Raw genomic sequence first — 16,137 nt, 5'->3', positions numbered from 1 at the left:
CTTGGATTTACTTATAGCTCCTATGACTCTGCTCTCTTCATTCGTCAGATTGCTACTGGTATCACCATTCTACTACTTTATGTTGACGACATGATTATTACTGGTGACGATCTTTCTGGTATTTATGAGCTTAAGTAGTTTTTGAGTTAGCACTTTGAGATGAAGGATCTTGGTTTTCTCAATTACTTTTTAGGATTGGAGGTATCTCCTACATTTGATGACTACTACCTCACCTAGGCCAAGTATGCCTCTGATCTCCTTTTTTGTTCTGGTCTTACTGATTGCAAGACAAGTGATAGTCCCTTAGAGTCCAACATCAAGCTCCGTGCTACAGATTGGGAGCTCCTTCCAGATGCTATCCTTTACCGACAGCTTGTTAGCAGCCTCATACTAGGCCAGATATTGTCTATGTTGTACATCTTGTCAGCCAGTTCATGATGGCTCCACGCTCTGTTTACTATGCAGTTGTTTTTCACATCTTACACTATGTGAATGATATCTTGTTTCATGGACTTCATTTTTCTTCTCGCTTGTTCTTGACATTACAGGTTTATTCTAGTGTTGATTAGGCCGGTGACCCTACTGATCGCCGCTCTACCACTGGTTTTCTTTTTCTATTATGTGACTCTCTCATCTCTTGGCGAAGCAAGAAGCAGACGGTTGTTGCTCGCTCTAGCAGTGAGGTTGAGTATCGAGCTCTTGCTGATACTACTTCCGAACTTCTTTGGCTTCTACAGGATATGGGTGCTCCTCAGCAGTCGAGCACTCCTATTTATTGCGACAGTCATAGTTCAATTCAAATTGCTCACAATGATGATCAGCTTGCGGACGTTTTCACCAAAGCTCATCATCCTGACATCTTTCAATCTCTTGCTTTTAAATTTAAGTTAGTGTTCACTTTACCACCTTGAGTTTGAGGAAAAATGTTGGAATCATTGTAGGTCATTGTACCAAATTTAGCCGTCCTTATCAAATTCCATTTAAATTGATTGTACTAAACTTAGCCAATCTTACTAAAATTCACCCGTCTTTTAGTACTATATAAAAGCTACTTTTGCATACCGTAATACACAGGCAAAAATATATATATTTTTTTATTCTTCTCTCTCAACGCATTTGATGATGGTAGCTACTAATAATTAACAATACTACGTTGGTTGAGAAATCCACTTCTGCAATTGGAGACTGCGTGTTAGATGAGATGATTTTAATTAAAAAAGTTGTCATCATTTTTGTTTAGACTACTGAAATAATAAAATCTATCAAAAGTTTACAGGGTATCTTTTGGCCTCCGACACCAGGTGATGGATGGTAAACATCATTCCCGATCGCTGATCCAACAACACTGAAGAAACACGCACATGGGATCCACATCAGACAAGACAACCTTCCCAGTTCCCACTCCCTATAATTAAATAAACTTGAAAACTTTCTGCATGTTGATGTAACATAATATAATTTATCCGTAAATTCTTTCCAATCGCCAGTGACAATAAATTAGCAAATGGAGCGGAGGAAAGAACCCTTTCAACTAAAATTGTGGTAATATATTGATATCACTTCCATCATCAATCACCGACGTTATCATCATCATCACCATAGCAATAATATATTTATTATTATTAAAATAATATTTAAAACAAATAATAATAATAATAATAATAATAATAATAATAAACTCAACCTTTTAGTTTCTACTCCTGCATATATATATATATATATATATATATATATATATATATATATATATATATATATATATATCATTTGCACGATATCAATACCACCACCCCCAAGCATTACCAACCTTCTCTCATGGCGGAGACTGCCGACGATCCTCGGTCACCGTCACTTCCTCCGTCCGTCGACCCGAGGAGCGGCTTTGACGGCGTCACCAAGACATTCTGCAGCCTCCGCCCCACCGCCGCCATGCCGTCACCCTCCGTCCCCCTCTCCGCCGCCTACTACGCCGAATCCCTCCTCCACTCCCCACTCCCCTCCCACCCCGCCATCCTCGACGCCACCACCGGCGCCGCCGTCTCCTTCCCCGACCTCCTCTCCCAGATCCGCTCCCTCGCCGCCTCCCTCCGCGCCCACCTCGGCCTCTCCAACGGACACGTGGCGTTCATCCTCTCCCCAAACCGCCTCGAGATCCCTGTCCTCTACCTTGCTCTCTTCTCAATCGGCGCCGTCGCCGCCCCCGCCAACCCCGCCTCCACCCCCTCCGAGATCGCCAGCCTCGTCCGCCTATCCAAACCCACCGTCGCTTTTGCCGTCTCTTCCACCGCCGCTGCCCTCCCCCGCCACCTACCCACCCTCCTCCTCGACTCCTTGGAATTCCACTCCTTCCTCACCTCCAACGCCGCATCGGCCGCCGTTCCGGCGGCGGAGGTGCGCCAGCCCGACGTGGCGGCCATCCTGTTCTCCTCGGGGACAACCGGACGGGTCAAGGCGGCGGCGCTGACGCACCGGAGCTTCATCGCGATGATGGCCGGGTTTTATGCGGCGCGGCGGGAGGGACGGCCGGAGGTGAAGCTGCTGACGGCGCCGATGTTCCATACAATGGGGTTCGTTGTGGCTCTGAAGGGAGTGGTGCTGGGGGCGACGATGGTGCTGATGGGCGGCGGCCGGGCGGGTGTAGCGGAGATGCTCCGGGCGGCGGAGCAGCACAGGGTGACGGAGATAACGGCGGCACCGCCCGTGGTGGTGGCAATGGGGCGGCCAGAGGTGGCAGCGGGTCTTGACTTGTCGGCGCTCGAGCGCGTGGTCTGCGGTGGCGCTCCGCTCCACCCGGCGGCGGCGGAGCGGTTCATGGCGAGGTTCCCTCGCGTGGAGCTCTCGCAGGTACACCCGGGTTCGGGTTGTATCTTTCGCGAAGGAAGGATTTGACTTTTGCGATGTTTAGCGTTGGATCGCAGCATCCCGCACAGCTCTCAAAGCATTCTGAAATTTTTCATCGACACTTGCGTTGCTTGAAAGCAACCGTTACGCGATCCAACGGTGGATTAGTGAAGAGGACGAATCCTTCTTTGGTGTGAAAGATACAACCCTCATTTGGTACACATCAACAAAGCGGGGGAAAAAAAAAAGAAAAAAAAAAGAAAGAGTGAGCCTGCTGCCGGAGCTCGGCTCGGATTCAAACTCGACTCAACTTAGACTATTACCGGCATCAACTAGCTCGAACTTTCGAGCTCGAGCATTAAAAAACTTAGCTTGCAGTCCTGCGAGTTTAGTTTAGTATATATATTTTCAATAATATTTTTTATTTATAATATATTATTGATTTAATATTTAAAATATATTATTCTTATTTTTTTAAACTGATATAACTTCTATTTTTTAACTATATTTTTTAATTATGACTAAGGCTCACATTTGAGCTTGAAATCAGTATGTCTCTTAATATGAGCCGACTCAAGTTGATTTTGAGTATTACTTTTTTATCTATTTTTTTTTTTTGATTCAGTCAAGTTCAAACTTGAATACTAAGACTCGATTGACATTGAATCGAATTTCGAGCTTGAGTATTTTGAATCGAGTTGAACTCGAGCCTCTAGCTACTTGACTCAGCTTGACTTGGTAGCACCTCTATTGAGAAACATTGCCCGAAAAGATATGAACCAGGTCTTGTGAGAATAATTTGGCGGCCAAAGTGCCTATTTTGGCGTTGGTAGTTCTTGAAACCGGTCTTACAACTTACAAGTTATTATGGCTGAGACTTAGGGAGCTATTCATAAAATGATATGTGGAGTTTGAATCCTCTCAGAGTTTGGATTGGAACTAAAGAGGTTCAATTCCGACTTATTATGTCTCTGAATTGAAGAAATGATCTGTAATTGTGTGACAGCCATAGTACATGTATTAGGAAACTTATTGTTTGCCAATCCACAATGAAAAGCATAACCCTTGATTTCAAACTGACCCTCTACAATTCAACCTTGAATTGCAGAGGCTTATGGCAAGCAAAACCAGCTTGTCGATCTGCTTTCTTTTAGTACATATAAAGAAGCTTGATATCTATCAAGGCTTCTTTTTCTAGGTATGTCTCTCCAATGGTTAAAAACATTTGTCTTTCTTCTTACAAGATCATTAGAGACTTTTACAAGGCATATATTTCTTAGATTAGGAATATTAACAACACTGACAAAGAATTTCCGCCTTGCCTGTTGTTCTTGTACACAGTTTCAATAGGCCAGATTTGAACATCCTTTTCTGATCTATCCAGGGGTATGGTTCAACTGAGGCAGGAGGAATTTCCATATTGGTTGGTCCTGATGAATGCTGTCATGTGAGGTCTGCTGGACGCCTCTCTTCTAATGTCGAAGCAAAAATTGTAGACACAGTCACTGGTGAGGCTTTATCAGTTGCCCAAGAAGGTGAATTATGGGTCCGAGGTCCTGCCATCATGAAAGGTAATATGTGTAGTGAATTCTTAGAAAATTAGGACACTTGAGCACTTGATCATGTAGGCGTACAGATTAAGACAGTGCTAATGGGAACCTAAAGAAGGGGGATCGTTGCTTGGTGCAATGGTAAAGGCTTGCATTGACAAGTGCAATGGGTCAAAAATTAGGTCTGTCCCCAGTTCGCCGCTTCCATGGGAACATAAGTGGTTATGTAGTTTTTTAAATAGGAGCCTAAAGAATCAAAAACTGCAAGAAGGCCTCTTTTGCGCATTGACTACATTAGGTGCAGCATTTAGTCGATTTTTGTTGTCAGGTTATGTTGGTGACGATGAAGCCAATGCTTCCATATTCAGTTCTGATGGTTGGCTGAAGACAGGTGATCTGTGTTACTTTGATCATGATGGGTTTCTTTACATCGTGGATAGGCTGAAGGAGTTGATCAAATACAAGGCTTACCAGGTGTGCGATTGCTTATCTATAGATTTTAACCATGTTTAGTATACATACAGGCTTACTCATTTAGCATGATTTCCATATTGCAGGTTCCGCCTGCTGAATTGGAGCTTTTGCTGCAGTCCTTACCAGAAATTGTGGAGGCTGCTGTAGTTCCGTAGGTTTCTAAACATTACAACCTCAATTAATTACACGGCTTCTGCTTTTGTTTAACTGTGTTGCTAGTATACTTCTTAAACTATAAATGTGAAAGCAATGGATGTAGCAGAGATTGATCTTTTCTTCAGTAGCGCAATGCCAGGCTATATATCCTTATGGTGACATGCATAGGAGACTTTTCATGACTTATAATTATGGTGGACAGAAAAAGGTTAAGGTATTAGAGATCCTCACGTAGTAGTTCATGATAATAAGTTAGAATTGATCTGTGAATATGATTAACTTAAATATTAAGTAGAAAGATAATGCTCCAATCATATGTCACCTGGAAATATATTGTAACAATTATAATGTTTTGGTTAAAGTTCTTCCTAAAATTATGTTCCTTAAGTCCTTACGTTGTTTCATGAATCAGCTTACTTTTGAAATGGTCTCTTAGTGCTTAAAGTATCATAATTCTACACTAATATCATCATAAAAAAGTTAGCCATTCTCTTCTCTTTTTTGAAGATTACATGCAAAAAGTTTCATTTATCTACAAAATTTCATTTCTAGTGCTTATGTGATATTGTTCTTTTTAGCATCTCCCAAGTACCTTATGTTAAAAAATTTTGATTTCTGGTCAAAACCTTTATGGCATTTAGCAGTTTCTAAATTTTATGGTGCATATACTGTATGCACAAGATATGATTTGAATATTCATTAAAACACATTTATGCTGTATATGATGCATTATCCGCGTGCAAGTTAACGCATTAATATGGTAGTGGAACCAGCTTGTTTTTCAAGAAAAAATGGATACTGTAGAATTTTAATTTATAAAAATATTAGTTAATAATGATCAGTGATTTACTACTATATGCATTTGTGCTGGCTACTACAGGCTTGCTTCAGACATAGTAAGAATTTCTGTTATTTTTCTCTACCATTATTTGATGGTCATTTGACAGCGAAGGGTAGAAGGGGTAATTGGAAAGAGCTTCCTTTGGGCAGCTTTCAATCTAGTTTTCTCATCATTGGATGTTTGCAAAAAATAGGTACCCACATGAAGAAGCAGGGCAAATACCAATGGCATTTGTGGTGAGACAACCTGGAAGCAACCTCAGTGAAGCAGAAATTATTGATTTTGTTGCAAAGAAGGTGTGCATTAAATATGAAAATTTGAACTTCCAATCATTTTTTTTTTGATTTGTTTGAATGAAACAGAAGTGACTATACTCAAGGAAACAAAAGCTTTAAGGCTAACAATTACGCAATGCATGCATTTGTTTTAGGTCGCACCATATAAGAAGATACGTAAAGTTGCATTTGTTGACTCAATACCGAAATCAGCAGCTGGAAAGATCTTGAGGAGGGAATTGAGAAAACTTGCACTTTCTACCTCCAAATGTAAATTATGATGCGTGTTTCATGTCTAGATCATGAAGTCTTTTAGTTTGACAGTCTCCAATGTACTATGAGTTTCAAGCATAGCGACAGTGCATCCTAGCACTTGCTTAATTGCTAAAAGCTTGAAAGGATGTGCTTCATTTATGCCTTGTGTCAAAGCTTTTCTTTATTTGCTCAATAGCATTGAACAGTTATCAAGGGAATGGATTAAGCTTTCTAAAAAAGTCTATCAAAGCTTTTCAATGTTGGAGTTGGTAGGATGTAAAGATACTATTATTTGTCTTTTAACCTACCATACCTCATGGTCACCTATTAGGAACAGCAAAGTATGTATGAATTTATCAAGACTTGGCTTTTTATGAATTGAAGACATAATCAGAATCTCAATCTAAGTCAAATCCTACCAAATAGTAATCATATACAGCATATAAGTAAGTAATATATGAATTGAAGACATAAAAATAAATCTTACGTATTGGGTTGAGTAAGGTTATGGTAGAGATGGCCAAGCTTGATCCAATTTACAATCGATTTGAGATAAACATATTTAGGTTTCGCATAAATAGGTATGGATTATAAACAACTTGACATTAGTCAACCTATTTGTTAAATAGGTTATATTCAGGTTTGGAGTTCTAACCAGTCTAACCTATTTCAACCTGGCCTGAACCTTATCGAAATTGGTGCCCATATGCAGTTTAAGCTAAGATGGTTGTTTTTGATATACGGAACTGGTTTCTTCTCCAAGGCACAAAAGAGCCAACAAGCCAAATGAAATGCATTGCGAATGATGATCGTAAATATTATAATAGCACAATCAAGTTAGCTTTTCAAAACCAATAGGTTAGAAAAAAATGCGATATAGTGGTTGTTTATCCCTATATCGTGTCACAACTGCAATTTCACCTGTATCTGCTTATGAGACATGCTTCATCCCTGCGTTTGATAAAAGTGAATTGCATGCTTGCTTTAGCAGGTCATGGGAGTGGATTGTGATAGAACACAAGCAGATCACCTTTTTTTTTTTGCACTAAAAAAAAAAAAGTCGAGAAAGGCACCAGGCATTCCTAATTCATCTTATAATTTTTTTATTCAGTAAAATTGAGCATTGCTTAGAATGCTCTTGGGAAGCTCCCATGCTTTAATGCAAGCAATACCAATACTTTTGGGTGTTGCATACACCAACAAGCTGTTCGACAAATTCTGAAGTCATGCTTCTCTAAGCAGCACTGCCAAATTATGTGCAAATTCGCAGCCAAGTACTCAAGTCTCGGTTGTGTTAAATGCCCCAAGTACTTGCAAGGCCATAGAATTTTAAGCTGTTCATCCAGCAACACTATGCCTCCACAACCTCAGAAGGCATTTATGGGATGCATCTTAAAGAGCAGATTAGCAGTGGATTTAAACAAAGTACCTGCAGTTGTCAAGCAGGTTACAACATGTGGATCTGCGCAATAGGATCATTACCGGCTTTGTTTGGTCAGTATTTGATTCCAGAGTTTAATTAGAACAGAGGAGGAAGTCACAAGGATGTTTGGCATAGAAAAATTACATCTCCAAACCAAATGAACTGAAAAGAATGCATCAGTCACATTCTATTCGGGCATTATGCTGCTAACAAAATCTCAACTACACTATGCATAACCCAACCGTCTATGAAATGTAGATTCCTGACTGTTGGACTCAAATCCAAGTACTATGTTTAGTTTCTTCTTAACATGGAAGATCCAAAATCCTTAATGGAGAACTGGACATATCATGTGCTGATCTGGCCTTTGTCTTCCTTTTGTGTCTTGGTGTTTGTGTTTTTCTGATCTGTCTTCTTCTGAGCTCGTATAAGTGCACGCCTTGCGCGGGGTCGCATCTCACGTACCTTCCGAGGGGGCATCACATATTGCTCCAGAGGACGATCAACAAAAGGATGCTCACTTCCTGGAAATATCCTTAGTTTGCGATCTCGGTCCTGAACAAAACACATGGTCTATCAGTGAGTGTTGTCAGTATAATAACATGAACAATGAGTAAACCTTTCAAAGACACAAGAAACTGAATGTGGAAGATCTCTCCATTTTATTGGCGTCACAAAGGGTTGGTTGGGATTTTGCTTTGCGGTCATTTAAGGAGAAAACCTTTGGCTGCAAATTGTTACATGGAGTTAAAAATGGTTTACATATCTTTATATAAGGTTTGATGAGTTAAACTCAGGTCAGGGTGCAGAGTTGTGAACCAAGAGTTTGGCTAAATAATTTCCCTCCTTTCTTCTTTTATATGGAAAAATGCTGCTAAGGGGGGATCCTTTGTTCATCTCTAGCTTCTTCTTCCCCCTTGTACTCACCAAGAAAAAAATACTCAAGCAAATAGCAAATACATACACAGACACACACAAAAACACACACACACACACACACACACACACACATATATATATATATATATATATCAGATGACAGTTCGCTGATACTTGTAGCATTTTCTCCATGGTGAGACACTATGGAAACCTTGGTCAAAGTCTGGCTGGAGAGGACTCCCTTGCCGTCCTTGACTGATACTACTGCGCATCAAAAGTTTTAGCAAGTAATTTGTTGAATTAGAGATTTTGAGGGAAGTGACCAATTTTGTGTGAAAAGTATAACCTGTCCTACATTTAGTTTTGACATTGAAAGCAGGTTCAACATTAGGAAGAGAAATTATTCATGATTGTGTCAAGTGAATAATCTAAAAGGCAATTAGATGATGGGTAATCCACAGGGTTAATTGTTGTTGATGATCTACTTATGGATAGGTTCATTGTAAATCCGATTAGCCTAATATATAAGAAGCTCATGTGTTGAATAGCAATTTTTTTGAGGATTTTTTAATGGTTGATATCCGTTACATTTCAGCTCCAACTTTTAAACAACCAGAATTGTGTCTTGAAATTACTATCACAAGACCTACAACAATAATAATAAAAAAGAAAATATCAAGATGATTTTACATCATCATGTATCATAATAAAGCAAGCTACAAAAAAGCAACTTTGCAAACTTGATACTTTGATATGGGAAGCTTAGTCTTTTACACCTAAGATCCAGGGCTGACTTCAGTAAAACAAAACAAGATATTTGAAAAAGCAAAAACTGATTTTTCCTACAAAGTTTTATCTTGAAACTAAAGTAGAGCAGGATTTAGTTTGTTTTTAGTAAACTCAAGTCAAAAATCCTGCCTAGCATGAACAACTCTGATTTTATGTTGGGTAAATTTAAAGTGCGAAACTTACACATCAACATGGGGGCATAAGTAACTGGTTTATAAGATATAGATGAAACAGAATCAAGATTTGATTTTTCAACACCATATCACTTAAATGACAGGCATAAGAAAGAACTGAAGAGAAAGATCACTTACATCACGCAATTTATTTCGAGGAAGCATACGTAAGACAGCTTTGCGAATCACTTCAGTTGGATCCTTCACCATCTGGTCCTTCAAGCTTCTTTCCTTCAGGTGGCCAATATACCTACAAAAGTAAAACAACATGATGAATCAGATAAACTAAAAAACAAGCCAATTTAAATTTCCTTGATAAACAAAGACTGTCAATTGAACTTGCCCAGTATGCCAATGATAAAATTTGTCAGTCATTTTTCTCCCTGTGACACAAACATCTTTTGCATTAAGCACAACACACATATCTCCATCATCACGGTTTGGCGTGTATGTTGGTTTATCCTTTCCTTGAACCACAGTTGCTATTTGTGATGCAAGTCTCCCAAGTACCTGAGAAGGTGCATTCTAGATTGGTAAGTGATGCGTTCATCATATCTATCTCAAAATATATTCTATTAAGAATACCATAAATGATACGCTTGTTCATTGCAACAGGACAAATACTTACCTGTCCTTTCGCATCAAATACCCGCCAACGCAGGCCCTCTAAATTGATTCTTCTCAGGCCAGCAAGTGCTTTCTGCATAATATTAGCAAAAGGTGAGTCAAAATGTTTCACTTTCAGGATAAACAAGGTGTTTCAGTCAAGAAAATAATCAAAACAAGAACAAACTATGATTTTAGCTAACCATATCTACCATGAAATGACAAACGACCTTTGAGCATGTGCATTGATATGTTTAGAAGGCATTAGTGTTTCAATCATTCATCAGTATACTTTTCTTATGTCAATTCAATGCGTCAAATACATATTCCTGATATGATGAAGTTTACAGTGATCAGGTGTTCCTGCTCCAACCAGATGTACATGGTTAAGTGGTTCATATCAGTAGTTTGTATCGTAAACATTAGAAAGTCTAAGAAGTGAAAGCTTCAACAAGAAAAATTTAGCCTTATTTCAGGTGTTAAGCAAGCAGATATGCACCCGTTAAAACTCAGATCTATGGAGTCAGAGGAGAAAAGAGGTGATGGACGCCAAACAGACAGAGAGGGTTTGAACTGCAGGGGTTGCCACGAGCGAATTGAATTCTCCAAACCCAGGGAAAGGGAAAAAAGAATATATCAACTTCCTCTCTGCTTTTTAAGGGTAATTAAATTGGAATCAGCAAAATCCTGTTCTTTAGAAGAGCCAATTAATAGACAGAACTCTTGTAAGATTCCTCTCCAACAAGGTTTGCCAAACCATGCTGGTTCAGGGTATACCAAATCGGACGGTCGGTTACAGGCACGATTTAAGCCCCCTCTCTTGCGAAGCCTTAAAAGTCTCCTTCAGCCCTCTTTGAAATGCGGTTTAGGCCCTTACAGTCCTTCAAAATCGAAAACCTTTTTCACTCCACGTTCGTTGAAAGCATCGAAATGCCGTCGGAATCCAAAATCCTACATTCGGGGAAACCCGCAGATCTTGCGGCAGTGGAGCTTCCTCATGGAGTTGACGCAGTATTTGATTTGGCCCCAACAGAGGTAACTACTATATGGAATTTTACTGCACGGCGTCCTCATTAATCCACTTCTGCTTTATTGTGCATAGACATTATAAATGCACTAAGTTTGTGTTGGAATAGCTCAGATTATTACATAAGTTAATAATACCCTTGAAGCTGGTAAAATTGCTGAAGATTGTAAATCTCTGTCACAAAATAAACAAGCCACAAGAACAATAGTATAATAAGAGAAAACAATTTTGTTGCTACAGTTGGTGATATTGGATAGATAATTGCATGATGCAAATAACAATTCGTGAGATGGTGATATTGACTCTATAATTGCAAAGCAACAAGAATGGTAAGGCAGCTGCCAGAATAGCAAGTACTACAAGTCTTGTGGCTCAATCATGCCTAGCCCAGGATTGGACTCGGTCCACAAATGCAAGTCCTAATAGGCATCTAGCCAAATAGGTGCACATATATGAGAAGAAATCAGAAGTACCATCATTGTTAAAATAGAAAACAGAACCCTGTCTAAACAAGAATTTCAATAAATGAAAGGCTGAGCATTGAAATAAAACAAAACCCTTATTAGCTATGCCAAAGAGATGCAATAGCCTGCAAAGTAATCATAGGATTACAAAATAAGATAGGAAAGATTAATAGTGGCAAGATGAGGAAACCTCCTACTTAATACATGTTCAATCGCTGGGTAAATCTATGAAATATGGCCAAAGAATGGGAGCCTGATAAGCGGCACCTATTTGAGAAATCCTCATGCCGGGTTCTGAAGAATTTAGAGCATCCTTAACCATGTTGGTGGCATGATTAAGGCACATAACGAAGCAGATGAGTTATATGAACTTGAGTTTTCTATTAAGATACAGAGAATCCAATGAAACAGAGAACAAGAAGTCCAAGATAATGATAAATGATCACACTATGCTGTTCTTCAATCAGCTTATAAAACATATTCCTGCCATCAAAAGTCCTGATGAACAACCTAATACAAGCTATTGCAGGATGACCTCTATGGAACTGTACCCAAAAAATAGATTACTAAAATGGATGCGCTAGACTACTCAAATGAAACTAGTTTTACCCAAAATATTTCTGAAATAGAATATTTTATTCAAGGTATTAGTCTTTCATCTGCATTCTTTATCAAGCTGTTTTGGCAGAAATCAGCAGTCCAGCACAATGGCCATGGGCTTCTTTAACCACCACAAGTCCAATTAAAGATACGTGGAGCTTTTTGTTTGTCATTTAGTCAATATTTCAATAGTTATTTTTTAATGCTAATTTGAACAAGATCTACAAATTAATGAACAACTTAAAAACTGATTGATGCCAGCAAGTTTTCTTTTTTTATGTTTTTGCATAGCGAGTTTAATTGTGTCCCTGCTCAAAAGGAGAGAGGGAGAACGGGGGAAGGGGTGAGGCTTTTAAAACTTTGTTTTCTCCTAGTCAATATTTACTTTGTGTACTAATTCCAAGGGCCAAAATCACATATAAAGAATATTAATAGAGCTTTGGAGACTGCTGATTAGTTTCCCCCCCTCCCAATCTCATTGTCGAACCACTTCCTTCAAATGACCTGAAACTATTCTACATTTTGCACCTTCTTTAATCAAAATAATTTTTAACTCTTCAGCCAATGTGCATTGAAAAATTCTGGTACGACCACTATGTCCTTCAAGAGGTAGAGGTTGTTAAATCAGTTTCGACCTTTCTCAGTGATGGGTTATGTACCTACCTAATCCAAAGAAAAAAATTGAACTTTGAAACACTTGAGCAACTTTTGGGTTGGTAAAATTAAGGTTCAACCTGGAATGCACCTGATATTGCAAAGGTGTTACAATTTATTGGAGATGCTTGATGATACCACTCATGGTCTCGTTGGATTTCAGTTTTGACCAGTCCCTTAGGCCTCCCTCTCGAATGGTGTCTGACTAGCATAACCATCATCTTCAAGAAGAAAAATCCTTAACATTAGGGAGGACGCCACCCCATGAACATCTGAATTATTTGTGTATTCTTACTAAACTGCTCATCGATGGAATTGAGTCCCCTATGAAGTACCTAGTGGCTAAAAAAATTGCCCGATAAACTATGCACTCCATATAGTGAGATAAGGCTATCTCATGGCTAAAATTGACCTTTAAACGGTCTATATTTGACTATGTATGAAGCCCTCATGGAAACACAAGAATGGATTAGATGGTTTCGTCCACGCATCTGTTGACCTATATTTCAGCCTTTTACCAATGGTACATCTTCCCCCTGGTTCAAGAAGAAATGGGACTGTACAAAGAGACCTAAAATGTCTTAAGCATTTTATCTTGTGCTCTCAAGCCTTTATAGTGTACCTGAGTGACGAGACCATATAAAGGTTATATTCACATTTCCATGCCACACCCTATCCTTAATAGAAATTCATACCATTCTGTGTACATAGTGGCATCTTTTCTTTCTTAATGGACATGGGACCAATTATATCATACATGATGCTTTAAGATATGTTTTACAAACTTCAAAAAAAGATATCCCAACCCAAATCTTATCATGATAGCTCCAATTTACCCTACAGTTAGATTATTTACTGCTTTACCCTTAGCGTCTTAATTTTTCATGTTTATACAAAACACCATGCTAGCCATCTCCTAGGTATATGTTATGTCCATGTGGAGAAACTTTAAATCAATCGCAAGATACATAATTGGCTAAATAAGTGGAGGAATAATATGCTTTTTGATCAAGTCACTAGCAGAATCACGGTAACCTCTTTGGGCTACTAGTATGAACACTTGATATAGCTAGGATTTAATTTGCTAGTAAGTGATAGAATTTGCACTAGAAGTGTCTTTTGACAGAAAAATCCAAAAAAAAGGCAAGTGCCAAAATGTCTGGCAAAGTAGGGTGTTCCAATTTTGGCGTGATACAAATGTCATGTCACCTCTGTTGGCATCCAAAAAATAATGCCCTACTCATATCGGCTAGATGTACTTAGTAAAGAACTGTGAAGTTCATATCAAAGAATACTTCATTGCATGGCATTTCAACTTTAACTCCGAGCCATTCCTGATACCTTGACACACAAATACACATACAAGGACCTTGTCCCAATAGCATAGGTGACAGTGTCTATCACAAAAACCTCTTTGCATTAAGTTTATGCCTTGCAAAGGAACACTTACCAAAGGCAAACAAACATGAACTAAAGCAAATTCTATTGAATACAACGATTATAGAATTCTCGCAGATATCTCTCAAACATGCTGAGAGCCACCTCTATATTTCAGGTATCTGCTAAAGATTGCTCCAATACCTTCATACATTCTTAACTTTAAACCCAAACATTGGAAAAAAATTCAACTATTGATTCTTTTAAAGTCAAAATGGGTCAAAAGTTTTTGTTGCAACCCCTTCATTTTCCATAAATTTGATGGCTATATCACTTGATTTTCTACAAAACTTAATTTTCTAAAACAAGACTAAAAGCCAGCATCAAAGCTAGCAGATAGGGCAAAGCAAAATCTGAAACCTACCAGCCTCCATCAGTTTAAAATTCATATCATAGAATGACAGAACGCAAAGGCAAATAATAAGAATAGAAACTAGAATGAGAAAAAAAAAACCTTTACCTTCAAATTTCCTTTAAAGGGTTGAGCTGCTGCAGTGGCCATCTCTCAACTTTCTTTTCTTTCACACTGTTTCTTCTTCGCCACAAAGAAGAACGGAACAGGGCGGGGGATACGGGGCGGCGCCACCACCGACGGCTCGAGTGGACGTAAAGGAAAATACTGACACCCCACGACGAGGGCTAAGATTAAAGCAGCGAGAACCAAACTGATCTCGAAACCCTAATGCTCCTAATCCCGCCGAATCAAAAATATCGACAGACGGATACAGCGAGAAAGACCGACCAACAAAAATGATCGGACAAAAGCCCTAGCAAAATCGGATTGTCGGAACCCTGGAAAAGCGCAAAGATCGAATTTTTGGGGAGCGAAAACGCTCAAAGATGGAAGCTTTGATGAGAAGTTCGGATGGAAAAGAGGAGGGAAGTACGAGAATCAAAGGATCCGACCTGGAACAGCGCTCGCTGAAGCAGCCTCTCCTCTCGATCAATCGATCAAAGGCGACGCGAAGGGTTTCGACAAGGCGATATCTCTACCTAAAGGGGGAGGGTTTCCCATTTTTCTTCTTGTTTATCCTCCATGGCCGGCGGCGCTTCCCGTTACCTTACCCAAAGTTTTTATTTATTTATTTATTTTATTTTTATAAATACCCTCTTAAATATTCAATTTTATGTAAATACTATATACCTTTCTAAAATACTTATTTTGTTGTATATACATATATATATATATATATATATATATATATATATATATATATATATATATATATATATATATATATATATACCTACGTCATCTAATACCATTAAAAAATTAACGATTTCAAATTAAAATTACTAAAATATCTTTAATAGATAGATGTGTAAAAAAATATTTATAAGACGATCGTGATAGATATATAAAAAAATATTTATAAGACTTTCAAAATTTTATTTTATTTTTTATTAAAATAAATATAATTTTTATTAATAGTTTTATAAGAACTATTTTATGAAGAACATTTGTAAAAAATAGTATTTTACGAGATACATAAATAATATAAATTTTAAGAGAATATTTGCGTAAATTTAAATTTTTTAAAAAATATTCTCAAGGTGAACTTAGACGGCAGCATGGCGGCAGATAGGAGGTTCAGAAGTGTTGAATTTGTGATCAGAGACCATCGCGACAGTTTGGTCGTAGCAGGAGGTCGTCGCACGTCGGATCTTACCGTAATTGGGGCAGAGCTTCGGG

At 38.6% G+C, this 16,137-nt stretch overlaps 2 protein-coding genes across 3 annotated transcripts; one reads left to right on the top strand and one right to left on the bottom strand.

Annotated features, from left to right (window-relative positions):
- The first annotated feature begins 1,775 nt into the window (after positions 1–1,775).
- On the top strand, positions 1,776–6,631 carry LOC103719869 (4-coumarate--CoA ligase-like 7). Its single transcript, XM_008809324.4, has 6 exons — positions 1,776–2,844; positions 4,226–4,412; positions 4,720–4,865; positions 4,949–5,016; positions 6,056–6,158; positions 6,293–6,631. The coding sequence occupies exons 1-6, from the start codon at positions 1,816–1,818 to the stop codon at positions 6,416–6,418; spliced, it is 1,659 nt and encodes a 552-aa protein (XP_008807546.1). The 5' UTR covers positions 1,776–1,815; the 3' UTR covers positions 6,419–6,631.
- A 1,229-nt stretch (positions 6,632–7,860) lies between these two features.
- On the bottom strand, positions 7,861–15,508 carry LOC103719870 (50S ribosomal protein L13). Of its 2 annotated transcripts, XM_026809535.2 has the most exons (6): positions 15,351–15,508; positions 14,905–15,236; positions 10,285–10,356; positions 10,000–10,166; positions 9,795–9,906; positions 7,861–8,370 (listed from the first exon to the last, which is right to left on the bottom strand). In XM_026809535.2, the coding sequence occupies exons 2-6, from the start codon at positions 14,944–14,946 to the stop codon at positions 8,164–8,166; spliced, it is 600 nt and encodes a 199-aa protein (XP_026665336.1). In that variant the 5' UTR covers positions 14,947–15,236; positions 15,351–15,508; the 3' UTR covers positions 7,861–8,163. The 2 variants fall into 2 exon arrangements, with proteins under 2 accessions (XP_026665336.1, XP_038989687.1); XM_039133759.1 differs by having other exon boundaries at positions 14,905–15,508.
- Between the last annotated feature and the right edge of the window lie 629 nt (positions 15,509–16,137).

The sequence above is a fragment of the Phoenix dactylifera genome, chromosome 14 (assembly GCF_009389715.1).
Source record: "Phoenix dactylifera cultivar Barhee BC4 chromosome 14, palm_55x_up_171113_PBpolish2nd_filt_p, whole genome shotgun sequence".
NCBI lineage: Eukaryota > Viridiplantae > Streptophyta > Magnoliopsida > Arecales > Arecaceae > Phoenix > Phoenix dactylifera.
The sequence above is the reverse complement of the archived record's forward strand: the minus strand, read 5'-3'. Positions and strand labels throughout refer to the sequence as shown.

Coding starts and splice junctions, on each gene's coding strand:
- LOC103719869 (XM_008809324.4), top strand. CDS start 1,816: ATGGCGGAGACTGCCGACGATCCTCGGTCACCGTCACTTCCTCCGTCC. Junction 5,017..6,055: donor GTGGAGGCTGCTGTAGTTCC/GTAGGTTTCTAA, acceptor TGCAAAAAATAG/GTACCCACATGAAGAAGCAG. Junction 6,159..6,292: donor TTGATTTTGTTGCAAAGAAG/GTGTGCATTAAA, acceptor CATTTGTTTTAG/GTCGCACCATATAAGAAGAT.
- LOC103719870 (XM_039133759.1), bottom strand. CDS start 14,946: ATGGCCACTGCAGCAGCTCAACCCTTTAAAGGAAATTTGAAG. Junction 9,907..9,999: donor TTTTATCATTGGCATACTGG/GCAAGTTCAATT, acceptor TTACTTTTGTAG/GTATATTGGCCACCTGAAGG. Junction 8,371..9,794: donor CTCGAAATAAATTGCGTGAT/GTAAGTGATCTT, acceptor TGTTTTGTTCAG/GACCGAGATCGCAAACTAAG.